The sequence below is a fragment of the Mytilus trossulus genome, chromosome 2 (genome assembly GCF_036588685.1).
Source record: "Mytilus trossulus isolate FHL-02 chromosome 2, PNRI_Mtr1.1.1.hap1, whole genome shotgun sequence".
Classification (NCBI taxonomy): Eukaryota; Metazoa; Mollusca; class Bivalvia; order Mytilida; family Mytilidae; genus Mytilus; species Mytilus trossulus.
The window spans coordinates 62949989-62968082 of record NC_086374.1 but is presented as its reverse complement, the minus strand read 5'-3'; the positions used below and the strand labels follow the sequence as shown (position 1 = coordinate 62968082).

General features: G+C 34.4%; 1 protein-coding gene across 1 annotated transcript; it reads right to left on the bottom strand.

The window, feature by feature from the left end:
- Positions 1 to 3808: 3808 nt before the first annotated feature.
- LOC134705312 (Golgi-associated plant pathogenesis-related protein 1-like) lies at positions 3809 to 17870 on the bottom strand. The gene is made up of 4 exons (XM_063564058.1): positions 17578 to 17870; positions 8371 to 8532; positions 5796 to 5918; positions 3809 to 4259 (listed from the first exon to the last, which is right to left on the bottom strand). Exons 1-4 carry the CDS (start codon positions 17588 to 17590, stop codon positions 4090 to 4092), a joined length of 468 nt encoding a protein of 155 aa, XP_063420128.1. The 5' UTR covers positions 17591 to 17870; the 3' UTR covers positions 3809 to 4089.
- Between the last annotated feature and the right edge of the window lie 224 nt (positions 17871 to 18094).

Sequence of the window (18094 nt, the reverse complement as noted above, 5' to 3'; positions counted from 1 at the left end):
GACCAGAAAACATAATGCTCATAAATGGGGCATAAAAATGAACGCAAAAACAAACATTTAACACATTAACAAACAAACAAGGGGACGTGGTCGGGTACTTGTACATCCCAGCAACAACAAAAAAACACCAAGTACAGATCTGAGAGTACTCGCAAAAACTGAGAGCTTAATATTCAAATTCACTAACAACTTATGAAAAACATCATGCATATATTACGACCAAATTATCAAAAAAGTAAAAAAACAAAAATACAGAACTCCGAGGAAAATTTTAAACAAAAAATCTGTAATCAAGTGGCAAACTCAAAATTTCAAACACATCAAACGAATGGATAATAACTGTCGTATTCCAGACTTGGTAAAGGCATTTTTCTCATGTAGACAATGGTGGATTAAACCTGGTTTCATAGTAAGCTAAACCTATCACTTGTATGACAGTCGCACAAAGTTCAAAACAAAACAAGCTGAAGTAATCATACATAAAAATGTCAGAAATCGGGGACAGCAGTCAACATTTTGTTACAAACTTAATCCCTTAGTAATTTCTGTGTCATTTGGTCTTTTGTGGAGAGTTGTTTTATTGGCAATCATAACACTTTTTTTTTAAACATGTGACACAGAAACACAAAAGGAATAAATATTTACCACAACACAATAACGTGATGTACAAGTACAGAGCCACATCATATGTACGTAATTATTAGATATTTGAGATCGGTGACTTTATATAAGATAATAAGATACTAATACCTCAGGAAGTGTTATAAGGCAGCAACCATTTGATTTTCCGGGGGGGGGGGAGGCTATGGATTTTTTTGGAAAAAAAAGTTTGTTTCCAGTTTTTGCCTGTTAATATTCGCTCATGGGGAATTGCATTCACGATTGTAATGCAACAGATGACAAGGTTGATATTTATATATAAAAAAAGCAGGAGTGGTATGCTTGCCAATGAGTCAACTCTCTACAAAAGACCAAATGTCACAGAAATTAACAACTATAGGTCACCGTACGGCATTCAACAATCAACAATCAACAATGTTCAAACAAGAATGTTCCATCCGCACTATCATTTTCTATGTTCAGTGGACCGTAAAAATAGGATAAAAACTTTAATTTGGCATTAAAATCAGAACTGAGATCATATCATAGGAAACATGTGTACCAAGTTTCAAGTTAATTGGACTTCAACTTCATCAAAAACTACCTCGACCAAAAAAAAACCCTGAAGCTTGCAGACGGACAAACGAACGAACGCACATACCAGAAAACATAATGCTCATAAATGGGGCATAAAAATGAACGCAAAAACAAATATGTAACACATTAACAAATAACAACCACTGAATTACAGGCTCCTGAATTGAAACAGGCATATATACATACAGAATGTGGCGGGGGTTAAACATGTTAGCGGGATCTCAACCCTCCACATAAACTGGGACAGTGGTGTAACAGTACAACATAAGAACGAACTATGAAAATCAGTTGAACAAGAATGTGTCCACAGTACACGGATGCCCCAATCGCACTATCATTTTCTATGTGTAGTGGACCGTGAAATTGGAATAAATTCTCTAATTTGGCATTAAAATTAGAATGATCTTATCAAAGGTAACATGTATACTAAGTTTCAAGTTGATTGGACTTCTACTTTATCAAAAACTACCTTGACCAAAATTTTTAACCTGCAATTTGCTCTATCGTTTTCTATGTTCAGTTAACCGTAAAATTAGGGTCAGAACTCTAATTTGGCATTAAAATTAGAAAGATTATATCATAGGGCACATGTATACTAAGGTTCAAGTTGATTGGACTTCAACTTCATCAAAAACTACCTTGACCAAAAACTTTAACCTGAAGCGGGACAGACGGACGAACGAACGGACGAACAGACTCACAGACAAGAAAACATAATGCCCCTCTACTATCGTAGGTGGGTCATAAAAAGGCTTAACTCATCAGATGGATGAAAATACAAATACTACAAAAACAAGGGGACGTGGTTTGGTACATGTATATCCCAGCAACAACAAAAAATCACCAAGTACAGATCTGAGAGTACTCGCAGATACTGACAGCTTATTCAAATCCACTAACAACTAATGAAAAAAAATCATGCATATATTAAGACCAAATTATCAAAAAAGTAAAATAACTAAAATACCGAACTCCGAAGAAAATTCTACAAGGAAAGTCTGTAATCAAATGGCAAACTCAAAATTTTAAACTAATGGACAACAACTGTCATATTCCTGACGTGGTACAGACATTTTTCTCATGTAGACAATGGTGCATTAAACTTGGTTTTATAGTTAGTTAAATCTCTCACTTTTATGACAGTCGCACATAATTCTATAACAACGATCTGTGAACAATACAGACAGACATCATAGGTAAAAATGTAAGAAATAGGGAACAGCAGTCAACATTGTGTTACACACTTAATCCCTTAGTAATGTCTGTGTCATTTGGTCTTTTGTGGAGAGTTGTCTCATTGGCAATCTTACCACATCTTTTTTTAAACATGTAACATAGAAAATCAAAGGCATAAATGTATACTCAACACAAAATGACAGTGACGGGATGTATAAGTACAGAGCCACATCATATATACCAAAGAAACACAAAAAGGTATACAGACGAAACACAATAACAAAAAAGAAAGATAAGTATGCAGAAATTAGACATAGTACAATTACACAATGACGGGATGTATAAGTACCAAGCCACGTCAAATGGATATGACAACAAACAGACTAAAAGTATAGGTAATATTCCTAAAGACAAATAGGAGTGTGATGATTTCGTATAATAGGTTCAATAGTGTATACTAGTAATGAGGCATTTGGGTACGTATATAAGCAGGAGCTATTCCTTGCTCTTGTTCATTCGTCCTAAGTCTACGAAGATGGTGGCTATGTTACATACGGCACGTAATTGGTCATGTTACATACGGTACGTAATTATTAAATATTTGAGATCTGTGACTCTTATATACGATACTATTACTTCAAGAAGTGTTATAAAGAACAAGTTTTTGCCTGGTAATATTCCCTCATGGGGAATTGCAGTCATGATTGTAATGCAACAAATGACAAGGTTGATATATATACTGATCGACTTTAGAAACGCAACACTAAATTATTTTTTTAAATTCCCATTTTTAAATATTCATTTTTTTGTAAACAAACGTATGAACATTTAAGTTTTTTCATTGCTTCAATGTTTGAGAAAAAATGCCAAGTCGAAAGTTGAATTGATTACGTCATTTTCAAAGTTCAAAAATTGTGGTATATACTGAAACCCTGGTTTTCCCCTTACCATTGAACGTGTTACCATCAAAAGCAATGACTGCCTGTAACAAACGCCAAAATGACTATCAGAAAGATCTTTCAATTCGGTTCGGCACGTTTTAGGGTCTGTTTATCACCTTCTGATTTTACCGTTGTTCCACTCATTACAATTGGTTTTGGCAATTATGCGGTTGAAACTTTAAAGCGTTTTTCTGCAGTCCATTCTTTGGCAGTTCTGTTAATGGGAAACATTCATGGCATAAATCTGTGCAAAATGGCATTCAGTAATTTGATTAGAAAATATAAATCCATACCATTGTGTATCATTTATGCAGTTGATACGGAATATTTATCAACAAGGTCTTGATACTGTCCGATGTACTTTTTTTTTTTTTTAGAAAAATTACGAGATGTTCATTGACATACCACTGCTTCATTAAGTTTCTCCTCAGACATTAGTGGCGTTTCACATAGTCTGAGTAGCAGCTAAAAGCTCTAGAATACATGTATGTGCATAAATGGCTTCTATATTTATTTATATTACATATTTGTTCAAATATACAATGCAATGAACAACAATTAAAAAACAATACACTCGTTAATTACATATCCTATGCATGGAAGCATTTTCACAAAACCTACGTATGATGGCGATATTTTCTTGCTTAGTCAACTCTGCCTTTATATTGCAATAATTGCATGTGCACTTCTAAATCACCTTCTGTGAAGTCCTTTCAATTTTTTCTACATTGCATTGGTTACCTTTGATTTCGTTCGACTTTTCAATGGTATTGCTTTAAGAATTTGGCGGTAATACATTCTTTCGGAACTCTCCTGGAGTATTGATATTACCTGAAGGCTTGTAATGAGCAACAATAACGTATTTGTTTTGTCCTTTAACTTTAGAGATACCGATGCCTAGCTCGTTAGAAGATTTCCATATCATCTGTGTAAAGTTCATGGAATCTGGAAAAGAACAAGAACTAGGACAAATAAGTTTAGGAAAGTATTTGTTTAGATACGTGGGTTGCTTTGGACATATCATAAACTTTTGTTGCTCCCTTTCCATAAAACTGTCAGTGATATAATATAAAAAAGAAGATGTGGTATGATTGCCAATGAGACAACTGTCAACAATATACCACAAATGACACATACATTAACAACTATAGGTCACCGTACGGCCTTATAAACACTTATACTATTGGAAATACCACATTACACCAATAGACCGCCGTACCCAAGCCTCGTTATTCTGATGTTTCGAGACAAACATGGGCATTTCGACGATAAATGTCTCTCCGGTGAAACTATCAAGTGATTTTTTTAGTTTGCTGCATTATAACACATCCCGCACAGTTAAATGGATGTAGAAACTCTCAGGTGAAGTACCAATGTTTTATACCGTGTTATTTTTGTGGTTGTACATTTCTGATTTTACAGGTATTTCGAAAGATGTTTAGTGGATCAAACCTTTGGTTATTTTAAAGCAGTGAAGCTTCAACTTGGATACTTTCAAGTGTTTTTGTTCTAACATACGTGTCTCTATAATAACTGTAAAATTTTAAAAAGCGTTTGATTTATGCTTTGAGCCGATTTGATGAGTTGGGCCCTTAGTTTTTTCTTATGATGTACTCTTACACCACAGTCCCAAGCTAGGAGCCTGCAATTAAGTGGTTGTTGTTTGTTTATATGTATATCATATTTGAATTTGTTTTTCGTTCATAGATAAGGTAATTACTTTAACTTGTTTAAAAGAGGCGAAAGATAATCAAATTCATAGATCAAAAATAAACTGACAACACCATGGCTGAAAATGAAAAAGATAAACAAACAAATAATTGTACACAAGAACATAGAAAACTAAACACTACACGAACCCCACCAAAAACTCTCAGGTGCTCTGGAAGGGTAAGAATATCCTGAACAACATGTGACACCCGTCGTGTGTATCATGTTATTGTTGTGTCAAGTGTACTATTGTTTGTCTGTTTGTCTTTTTCATTTTTAGCCATGGCGTTGTCAGTTTATTTTAGATTTACGAGTTTGACTGTCCCTTTGGTATCTTTCGTGCCTCTTTTATAACAAACCCGGTTAATAGTCTTATTCGGTAACATTCTTCATTTCGGGGCTTAGTATAGCTTACTATGTGGTATCGTTTTTGCTTATCATTGAAGGCCGTATGGTGTCATGTCGGTCTCTGTTGAAGAGTTGTCTCATTGAAAATCACATTCACATCTCCTTAATTTTGTAGCATTCAGTAAAATAAAAAGAGAAGAACAAAGGTGCAATCAAAAACTACGAGCACCCCGAGCCTCACAGGAAAACGGAATTGGTAGCTTTTAAAGGTTTAGCAGTAACAAAAAAAATGTTCCTGTGCCACTAGTTAAAGTTCATTTTTGACACAAATGTTTTTTTCACAAGTGCATTCACATGGAGATAAATCAATAAATAAATCAATCAATCATAACTCTGTAAATAATTGCTTTAATTAAAAGTTACCTTTATTCCATTTAGGATGTAGGTGATCGTAGTTTTCAATTTCCTTATACCATAATTCTGTGACGGTATCTCCACTCGGCCTTTGTCCATTCGTTTCCACAAATATTACATTTTCACCTCTACCTAAGGAATGGAGATTTTGTATTGAAAGATGTTCAAAGAAAGTTAATGCAGGTATTGGAACGTATTTGTATTTGAACGATGTTGTACAATATTTTTCTGATTAAAAACGATGAAGAGAATACAATATAGACATTTTGATTGGGTGTTGTTTGCTCAACGTACAGTGTCATGACCGGACAAACATTGCACACTAAACTTACTAGGTTTCAACTTATTGAAATTGTGTTGATACATGGAGGTAGTCTTGTGATTATAGTTTATTGATATTTTATTTAGGATGACCACTTGTTTCATTGGTGTTTAAAAATGGAGTTCATTAACACAGTTTTATCTTTTGTAAATGTTCTCACTATTGTATAATGGCTATCGTATTTGGTTCAATTTGTAACATTGATTTTTTCCAAATCACGCGTTTTAATATGCAACAAACAAGAATAGAGAACTTAGTGGTAAGAGCCATTCCCCTATAAAAAGATATCTGATTTTAAAAGGTAATATATAGACTCCAAAAGGATTCAAAGACGGTAGCTACTGGTGTAATTATGTATATTAAGTTAAGAGATGTCTTCTACTCTACATAATGAAATGACAAAATAAATTGATCCAGGCATTTATATGCAGTTATTTTGCAGTTTGCGTTTTTCATGTTTTGAGAATTACATTTGATCTTCATTGTCGGCTTAAGTTGCTTTAATTTCCCTTCACAAGATTTCATAAAACATTTAATTTTGTGTACAATGTAACTGACGTATTATGACAAGATTGCAATGTTACTGCGTGGATGATTAACTGACGTATTATGACAAGATTGCAATGTTACTGCGTGGATGATTAACTGACGTATTATGACAAGAGTGCAATGTTACTGCGTGGATGATTAACTGACGTATTATGACAAGAGTGCAATGTTACTGCGTGGATGATGAACTAACGTTATCAGAGGCGGATTTAGGGGGGGGGGAGGGGGGCAGGGGGCCCGCCCCCCCTTTTTGGGAAAAAAATTGGTTGCTTATATAAGGAATCACTGAAGCGTGACAGGATCGGGCCCCCTCTTAGGTCAGTCAGTGGGCCCCCACTTATGAAAATTCCTGGATCCGCCACTGGTTATATGACAAGATTGCAATGCACTGTAATGCAAGTTTTTCATAGTGTTTATTCTTTATTTTATTCAAATCAATTTTGGGGTGTTCCTTGGTAAATAAAGGACTTTGCCAATTCTTTATCTGGATACCCCTTTTTTATCAGTCATATTCTGCATGAGGGGTACCCATTTCCTTTATCTGCAAATCTCCCTAAACCTCTTATAAGAATTTATTGAAACTTTCCAAGATTCTTCATCATTGAATAAATACCATTGGGCACCTCCTATTTGTAACTATTTTTGATGCTTCGGTTACCAATTCATGAATTAGAAAGAGTTTCAAGTTTACTGCACCTTAAAGATCCCTTGTTAAATTACAATATTAAAGTCTGTAACCCTTATTTTCAGTGACCATTTAAAATTTACCGCCCCTAAAACTATTTGACTATTATTAACTTTTATTTTTTTGTAAATTTTTTCTCATCGTAAATATGCATGAACTATTACTATTTGCCTGGACATTAAGAAAATCAAATAAAGGCAACAGTAGTATACAGCTGTTCAAAAATCATAAATCGACTGAGAAAAAAAAAAACAAATCCGGTTTACAAACTAAAACTGAGAGAAACACATCAAATATTAGAGGAGTACTACGACACAACAGAAACACAACACTAATATGTATTACACACAGAAACGAAATGTAATATAACAATGGCCATACTCCTGACTTGATACATGACATTTTAAGAAACAAATGGTGGGTTGAACCTGAACTAACCAAACCTCGCGCTTTTACGGCAATGTTGAACATAACATTTCTGAACTAATTAACCCCACGTGATCTTGAATTATCCAAAACAAATGTTGAATTATACTGTGAAGTCTGATAATATAGATTATTAGAGATATGTGGTTTGAAAGCAAACAACCGATTTTATTACCTTTTCCCTGCTATTTGAATATTTATAGCTGCATGTTCTTTGGTATGTGCTAGTTACTTCTCAAGATAAGTAGTTCATGAAAAAAGTAGCCTGTCTACAATAGATATAATAAGATGGGGGTAAGAGTGCCAAGGATATCGCTCTCCATCCAAGTCACAATTTGTAAAAGTAAAAAATGACTAGACGAGTGTAAAACCATTCAAACGGGAAAACCAACGGTCTAACGTATATAAAAAAAAAACGAGAAACACTTATAAACCACATCAACAAACGACAACTTCTGAACATCAGATTCCTTACTTAGAAATGGTGTAAACAAAACAGCGGGTTTAAACGTTTTAATAGGTACCAACCTGCACCCTTATTGGAAACAATAGTGTAACATCGCAACATAGAAAGAAAAAATATAAAATATCACTTGAAATACCTGGAAATTCACTGAACTGAACATATCCTTTGTCTGCGATGATATTTGCCCACATCTGAGTATCTCTGTTTAGGTCCTCAGATATTCTTAGTTGTTTACTTCCATGGTGATTTCGCAGTGTATTATGGGATTTAACCATTTCATCGCGAAACTCGGCACACACTACAATATATATCAAATGTAATACTAGTACACTGTGCATTTTCAGGTTGCCAACATGGTAATGTATAACAGTAAAAGCTAATGGTGTTTTATTACAAACTTCATTGTATAAAGTGGAAAAATGGATAAATATTCCATTTAGTGCAAAAAGGATGTGATCCTATAACCAAATACTTTCGCTTGCTTTTGTTTTTCGTTGAGTTCATGGGTATTAAGAACTTCCAGATCAATTGGAAAAGCTTAACGGCAAATACATTGAAACTATCAACCAGGAAAACAGATTTTAAACCAGAAGGAAAATAATTATGAAGCAATATTTATTAAAGAACTGAAAATTAAACAGGATCGATTAGTTTTATTTTTGAGATATGCTAGCTACTTCTTAAGATCTGTAGTTCAATATTAATGGTAGGAAAAAGTAAGTCTATAAAATACATCTTTATGACGTTTGTTTAAAGGAAAAGCGCTTCGGACGCAAGAAATTATTAAACGTGTTGTTTTCATTTTTTTACATCACTGGGTCGGTACCTCTGCTGGTGGACTATCAGTTCCCGAGGGTATGATCAGCTCAGTAGCCAGTACTTCGGTACTGATATGATTTAACAAACTTTACTAAAACTGTCCGTTTATAAATTTTGAAATTATTAAGAAACTAAGGTTTCAACTCCCTGAGGCAAAGTTGGCTTGAGATGAATTTGGCTATTTATGTTAGTTTTTGTTAGAATAAATCTCTTCAACGGTTTCGGTATTTATACATCTTCAGATTTCAAATGTTTGGCTTCGGGCGTTCTCGATGAGGGTTAATCCAGAAAAGCGCTTCGGACGAAAGAGTTGTTTTCAATTTGTTTAAACTATCTTAATTAAATATACGGGTTAGTTTAAAAAGACACAGAACCATCAATGACAAAGTATAAATAACAAATATAAAACAGCTTCTTCTAGATCATACACCATACTTCTTCCAAAGAAAAACATAGGGCCAACGCGGGGGAAAAACCGTATTGGCCCTTGATTACGGTTTTTAATTTTCTTATAATCATTTAATAAAAGTGTTATGAACTGGCTGTTTCTGTATTTGACACTGGTATAGATTCTCGGTCAGCTGTATTGGCCCTCAACCCTACAGGTCTCGATGCCAATACAGCAAACCTTGAATCTATACCAGTGCCAATACAAAAACAGCCAGTTAATAACACTAAAATACAATATAAATATCACCATAAGCCTCAGTCTACTATTACGTATAAAACACACTGTATCAAAGACAAAAGGTTGAAAAAATATATGAGAGGATATCCAAAAGACTGAAATCGTCGAAATATTTAGATAATAAAATGAAACCGAATGTAGGTTGTGCGGCAATGAGACAGGATGTAGGTTGTACGGCAATGAAACAGGATGTACTAATAGGTTGTACGGCAATGAGACAGGATATAGGTTGTACGGCAATGAAACAGGATGTAGATTGTACGGCAATGAAACAGGATGTACTACTAGGTTGTACGGCAAAGAGACAGGATATAGGTTGTACGACAATGAGACAGGATGTAGGTTGTACGGCAATGAGACAGGATGTAGGTTGTACGGCAATGAGACAGGATGTATAGGCTGTACGGCAATGAGACAGGATGTAGGTTGTACGGCAATGAGACAGGATATAGGTTGTACGGCAATGAGACAGGATGTATAGGCTGTACGGCAATGAGACAGGATGTAGGTTGTACGGCAACGAAACAGGATGTAGGTTGTACGGCAATGAAACAGGATGTAGGTTGTACGGCAATGAAACAGGATGTAGGTTGTACGGCAATGAAACAGGATGTAGGTTGTACGGCAATGAAACAGGATGTACTACTAGGTTGTACGGCAATGAAACAGGATGTACTACTAGGTTGTACGGCAATGAGACAGGATATAGGTTGTACGGCAATGAAACAGGATGTACTACTAGGTTGTACGGCAATGAGACAGGATGTAGGTTGTACGGCAATGAAACAGGATGTAGGTTGTACGGCAATGAGACAGGATGTACATGTAGGTTGTACGGTAATGAAACAGGATGTAGGATGTACGGTAATGAGACAGGATGTAGGTTGTACGGCAATGAGACAGGATGTAGGTTGTACGGCAATGAGACAGGATGTATAGGCTGTACGGCAATGAGACAGGATGTAGGTTGTACGGCAATGAGACAGGATATAGGTTGTACGGCAATGAGATAGGATGTATAGGCTGTACGGCAATGAGATAGGATGTAGGTTGTACGGCAATGAAACAGGATGTAGGTTGTACGGCAATGAGACAGGATGTACATGTAGGTTGTACGGTAATGAAACAGGATGTAGGCTGTACGGTAATGAGACAGGATGTAGGTTGTACGGCAATGAGACAGGATGTAGGTTGTACGGCAATGAGACAGGATGTATAGGCTGTACGGCAATGAGACAGGATGTAGGTTGTACGGCAATGAGACAGGATATAGGTTGTACGGCAATGAAACAGGATGTAGGTTGTACGGCAATGAGACAGGATGTACATGTAGGTTGTACGGTAATGAAACAGGATGTAGGCTGTACGGTAATGAGACAGGATGTAGGTTGTACGGCAATGAGACAGGATGTAGGTTGTACGGCAATGACACAGGATGTATAGGCTGTACCGCAATGAGACAGGATGTAGGTTGTACGGCAATGACACAGGATGTATAGGCTGTACGGCAATGAGACAGGATGTAGGTTGTACGGCAATGAGACAACAAACAAATAAAATTTAAAAAGATATCTAATATATGCAGTTATGTTTGAGTGCAATAAATGGTACATCGATAACATAAAGTTTCGCGAATTCGACATGGCAAATAAAATAGACTGTGCATTACCACTAGTCAAATCAAAGTTGTTGACTGCAAAGTATAAAATGTCACCTAGTTTGCGTGTTACAAAAAATCTCACGACTTAAATCTTGTTGATCATAAATTTTTACATTTAATTTTAGTCGTAATATTTTCTTTTTGACACACAGTTCAACACTTCTTCCGTCCGGGAGTGACACTTAGCGATGTTGGCATCCGTTTGACTGTGCATTTTCTTTAAATGCACTAGCATGTCTTGTCGTAATAGGGACGATATCAATACCAGACTAACTGTTACAGTACGTAAATGCAGCTTTGCAAGAATTTTGACGGGATCCATTGTAAAACAAATGGGGAATATGTCTAAGGGACACAGATGATCAGTGTGTCTCTGTTTTATACAGTTATTAAGGGACCCAACTGAGGAACGGTTAAAGTGACGCTACCATTTGTACTTGATCTGAGATTGATTGCAATATGTGTTTGGGGCAAACTTAAGTTAGAGAACGAAAACGAAAATTCACCCGATTTTTTATTTGCAATGGGGCATAACTCTTGAACGATTATAGTGACGCCACCAAAATTCAAACTGGATCTGTGTGTTGTTGTAATATGCATTGTGTATAAGGTTCATAACATGTAGCGGGGGAAAACTATGGAAATAGAATGGAAACCGTCTTTGAGACGGACGTACAGTCGAACAAGGATAAGACGTTATATGTCCCCTACGCTACGTCGATGGCATAATAACATGATCGTTCTTTCCATCAGCGGTACATATTTTCTTTCATCCGTCTTTTGCGACCCATTTTTCAGATTTTCTAGACCCAATTAATTGTTTATCATGATATCGTCCTGCATATCAATAAAAGATTGTCGTTTGTACAAACATCACTTTTTTCGCATGTACTTGTGGTAATATTTTTCTAATACAACATTTACAATTATTTATGAATGAATAGTCATAGTTATCTCATGCAACGTTTACAATATCTATGAATGAATAATCAATGTTAGCGTCTAAAAACAAAATCCAATACCGTTAATTTATCGAAGTCACCAGAAAATAGTGATTGCCCAATGGACAGATGGTTCACATTTCTAAGTAAACATTGCAGGAAGTGTTTGGTAAACATTTAATACTGCTTGTTGTGTTATTTACTATCCCTTAATTTTGACGGTCTTTAACTGAACGTTCACTTTGATTTAGTTCAATAATGTATTAGCTAGCTGTTCTGTGGCTCCTATAGTACTACTTCCTACGTGCTAACCGTTCTGTGGAATCAAATATTACTACTTGTTTGTCATTCGAAGGCGTCTGTTTTTGTTATCGGACGATGTAATTTTATGAGTTTGGGGAAGGGGATTTTGAAAATGAATATCCTGGACTGGTAAAGGTTAAAACGAATAACGTGGTTCACAAAGCAGGATGAAAATGAATATCCTGCTACACAAAACGCGGGATGATAATATGTACAAAACTGAAAATAAATATTCCCACAGCAAAAAAAAACCCAAATTAAAACAAAACATAAGCAAGCATAGCACCAGATGAAACCGAATACGGATAGTCAATTCGCAAAAACTCTCCTTGTCTCCCCCAGAATATCAAATGTTTCAATGTAGTCCCCCGCATACCGTTCGCCTTTGAGTAAACACTCATAGATCGTCCTCTGAAAAAATGACACTCGATAACCTTTTTAAAGTATTCAAGTCAGCATATCTTCTACGTATAGACGTCTTTTGTGTTCTTATAATATGTTGTTTGCTTGCTGACGTTGAAACACCTACCCAATACCTTCTTTTGTTCAAAATATCTATTTATATATGTTAAAAATCTTAAATTTTCTGATATGGGATACACACATTTTCGTTGATTGAATAAGAAATAATAAACGCACAGTCAAATGTAAATTGCTGTGATATGAAAATTATATAAAACAAAATATTATCAAAAACAATTTGACACTGTTCGGATCGGGCGTTGATCGCGCACTGAATGATTCGTGGCTTAAACTCAACAGTTTGTCACAGTTTATTTGTGTTTGTTTGACCTTTTTGATTGTCGAAATCAATTTCAGTATATTGAATTAAAAAAAGCTTCTGTTTATGGTAACATAACAACCTTATTTGTTACACAATGCATAAACCTTTTGATCTAAATCATCTGTATAATATATATTGGGAGGGGTCGCTTATTTCCATTTAAAACAAGCGCATGTTTATTACCAAACAAAGCCTTACTTTATTTGCTTTCTAATGTTTAAGATGGAGATTGTATTTTGAGATAAGATATGTCGGTATTTGTTTAACTTTATTTAATATGCAATGAATAAGCAAAAAGAACAATTTAAAATATTTCACTTGACAAAGTAGAAATGTAATATGCATATTTTTCATATTAATATGACAGTTCATTTGTTTGCGAATAAAGTCTATGTTTTGTACAAGTACTTGATGTGTTATGTGTACCTTTTTGTACTGTACAATAGAAATGAGATAAGCGGTAAACGTTAATTAGACAGTTGCATGCATATATTGCTATTTAGATATGGTTGAAGTCTTTAACTTTGCACTTTTCCAGTGCTGCAGACTAATTAGGTTCCAACGTCAAACTGGCTAAGCGCATGTACCCCTAGTCTCAAAACTGCGCATTTTGATGACAACTCGCGCTTATTTGCACAGAAAAACTCCTGCTGTTATTCCGGCTATATATATAAACACTTCTGTTATATTTTAAAGGAAAGCCGAGCTTTAAGGGAATACAAAAAAAAATAGATGTAGTATGATAACCAAGGGAAGAACTATATAAAAGAGTTCAATTCGAGCGGATTTTAGTATTATGGGTCACCGTTTGGCCTTCAGCAGGCAACAACGAACAAAACCCATTGTGTATAATAGTCAGATATTTAAGGTCCTAACAAAACAAAATGTGAAAAAAAATCAAAAGAAATAAACGGCTTGATTAATGACAAAACAATAAACAAAAACAAATATGAACCAGCGACAACCACTGAATTACAAGTAAATAAATCTCTAAGCTGTATTATTATTTTCATATTATAGTGTACTATATCACCTTCGGTTCATTCACCTACTATATAGTTTATTTGTTCATTTGTTGATTTGTTTATAATAGATTATTGCATACAGATGGTGTTCTATACTTGATATTTGGACTTGACCATCCTCGTTAGATGTCCGTTGTTTGTTGATGTATTCATGTACCATTTACACACTGAGAAAGCACAGAAGTAGGTATCATTCATCTGATTTGGTCTTCGTTTTATCTAATTGAAACTAAATGTCATATTGATCCGTGATTTTATATGACCGTTTAACGGATGTTTAATAAATCTCTTACCTGACATCTCCTGGTTTCATTTGATAGCACATTAAGCAAGAACGTATTAGCTCAGGCATACTTAAAAATACAATGGTGTTTTTTTCTACATGAGAAAATGCCTGTTCTAAGTCAGGTGTATGACAGTTGCTATCCATTCGTTTGATGAGTTTGGGCTTTTGATTTTGCCATTTGAATAGAAATTGTATCTAGAAATTGACTATGTGTCGGTTAAAAAAAAAACTTTACGACAAAAGAGATTTTATGGACGCCATCACGGGTTGATTGACCGTTATGGAATATCCGTTATACAGTCCATGATCTAAGCCCAGGAATTTGCATCAAAATGATGTTGAATAAAAAAGTGAACTTATCTCCTGCACCACTTAGAAAACACCATATTTTCGAATTAAACTGTCACATCAATTATATTATGTTAGTTCACAGACACCACATGGTTTTTCTTTCAATTTATAGGTGACAATTGTTGCAAGAAGGGATACAAATGAAATACACAATACCAATCAAGAAAAGTATCTTTTTTTTTCATTATATCTGTTATTTTAGATTTTTTTTACAAAATTGAATTTTTTCAATGAATTGCAAGATTAATATAATTCTAAAACCATAAATAAAAATAATTAGTTTTCAAATAAATCTTGAAAGGCAGAATACATCAAAAAAACATTTCCAAAATTTATTGTTTTTAAATTTAAAAAAAAGGGGGGAGGGTCAACCCTAAATGTGCCTGTGCATTTTCCTAAAACTTTCAAAGGTTTACAATTTTGTGTTTAAAACATCTGTTAGTTAAGTAATATAATCGGTCACCTTATCAGTATGAAATGACAGATTTATAGCACTACTTAACCATTTTATAATTGAGAGAAGATATGCAATTTTCACTTTCTTGTGCATGGATCTAGGACTGTTATACAGATGATTTCGGATATGTTCCGTCTGTCGTCCCCGTCTACAATCCCGTTCCCTTTCCACGAATGTGACCCCATCGAATTCGACTATTTATCGACCTTATAATAACATGATCAACACGACGGGTGCCACATGTGGAGAAGCATCGCCCCCAGTTTTTGTAGGGGTCGTGTTGTTTTTGTACCCCTATAATTGTGACATTTTTGTGGCGCAACGTTGTCAATAATATTTAATTTGATGCAAATGTCATGCAAGTGAGCGGTTTAGCGCTATTAAACCAAGTTTAATCCACCATTTTCTACATTAGAAAATGCCTGTACCAAGCCAAGAATATGACAGTTGTCCATTCGCTTTTGATGTGTTTTGTCGTTTGAGTTTGCCATTTGATTAGGGACTTTCATTTTGAATTTTCCTCGGAGTCCTGTATTTTTATTTTGCTCTTTTTTAGTACTCAAAACGCGCTTTTCAGTTTAATAAGACTGGTGGAATAATTTTAAACAGGAAAAAAAAAACAGATTTGCATTTCGAATGCAGTGAGTACAATTAACTGTCAAAACGTGATGAAGTCAATGTTATGCGAGTTCTCTTGGGTATGATCTTTGTCCCTATTGTCCTGTTGTTAGGTTTTGTGCTTTGTACCAATCTGACAATTAAGCCCTTTCGAACTGATTTTGAGTTCCTTCTCACATTTTGCTCTTACATCACTGTCCAATGTAGACAGGTATGAAAAGGGGGGGGGGGGGGGGTCCTCAATTTCTGTAATCTTTATCTGTTATAGGTTGATTTAACTACTAGTAAATTCTTTATATTTTTACCATTATTCTTTATTTTTAGATTTAAACAAGACCATTTGGTGTTTTTTTTAATTTATTGATTCATTTTATACACAGGTACAAGACGAGATTTTTTAATATATGTATATATACTGTAAACATTAACTAAGTTAACTAGTGTATTCACTATATATACGTATAAAAAAATGTCGTCTAGTACCTGTAATTATATAGTTTACCACACGATACGGGGTTGACTGGTCGTTGAAGTCCGTGCGGTGACCTACTATTGTTTATATTCTGGTCTCTGATGGATAGTTCTTGGCAATAATACCACGTCTCTCTTATTTTTATACAAACAACAGCGTCTTAATTCACGTAATTAGAAGAAACAAACATTCTAAGATCGTATAAATTATGAAGAGAGCACTTTATAATTGGTATAGAAAGGCTAGCATGCTATGCTCAGAATTATGAACGTATTATTAATTAGCGTGTCTTCGGTGATGTTGAGATGTACATTTCTTACATTGTACAGTTCGTGTTTCATACTTTCAAAATCTGTGCTGCTATTTGCTATGAACATTAGGTGCTTTTTTCAATAATACGAAGAAAAAATAACTGAAATGAAAAACTCAGCATTGTATGCTACTTGTACTTTAAAAAACTTAATTTTCGTATTTTTTTTAAGGGCAATGCATATATACCTATTTTTCTTCATTTAAATAAATACATGCATATGTTACCAACCTTATCCTGAGACAATGAAAGTCTTGATTGATTTATTGTTGTTTGCTAAATGTCCAGTGGCTAATATTTCTAGACGAGTGTAAGACTTGAGTATATAGTTCCCTTTTTTCCATCTTTGTTCTCAAAGTAACAGCATAATACACATAGTTTTAACGCTTACACACAAACAGAGCTTTAAAAAGTTTAATGATAAAGATCCATCTAGCTTTTACAAACCATTTAATTTTTTTACAAATATTCAGTTCTATGACGGTATCTCATATCATATCATTTTTTTTTTCTTCTATTTTTTGTAATTATTTTTTTCCAGTTTTTTATAACAACATATAAAAAATGGTACAATGACATCAATTTTCATTATTTTAATGCGTAAAATAATAATTAATAAACACACTTACCTTTCTCATCCATTAAGTATAAAGTGATTATTTTCCAGCGAGAAATCAACCATTGGTTACTTTACATCATTCTACCAATTTATCACATTACCTGGGCGCTCGATATGTTCATTTCATTAATCAGGACCACGATCAGATTGTCAACAGTAGATTTCTTACACTACAAAACATATTTGTTTTCAAATCTGTGACCTGTATCTTAATTACAAAATAGAGAAATGATTCGTAAAATTATTGATCGTATATATAACTGTGTGTCATTCTGACATAATGGCGGACGGATGATACATGCCATAACTACAGTCACATTCTAAATGTAGTTTTTATTTCATCTTAACCATACTTTTTATGACTTGTAATTTTTTCACATGTATCAATTTCCATTTTTTTTTGAAAATCGGGGCTGAAATTTCAGAAGTCATTTTTCATGAAAAGAACTTTTTTAATATTTTTTAACAGATCCATTTTCAAATTAATATAAAATGACAGGGCAAGTACTTTTTAAATTAAACGCAAT

What these genes read in the sequence shown, in the direction of transcription:
- LOC134705312 (XM_063564058.1), bottom strand. An exon ending in TCAGTTCAGTGAATTTCCAG is followed by an intron (nt 5,919 to 8,370) that starts GTATTTCAAGTG and finishes TCCATTCCTTAG; the next exon opens with GTAGAGGTGAAAATGTAATA. An exon ending in ACATCCTAAATGGAATAAAG is followed by an intron (nt 4,260 to 5,795) that starts GTAACTTTTAAT and finishes GTTCTTTTCCAG; the next exon opens with ATTCCATGAACTTTACACAG.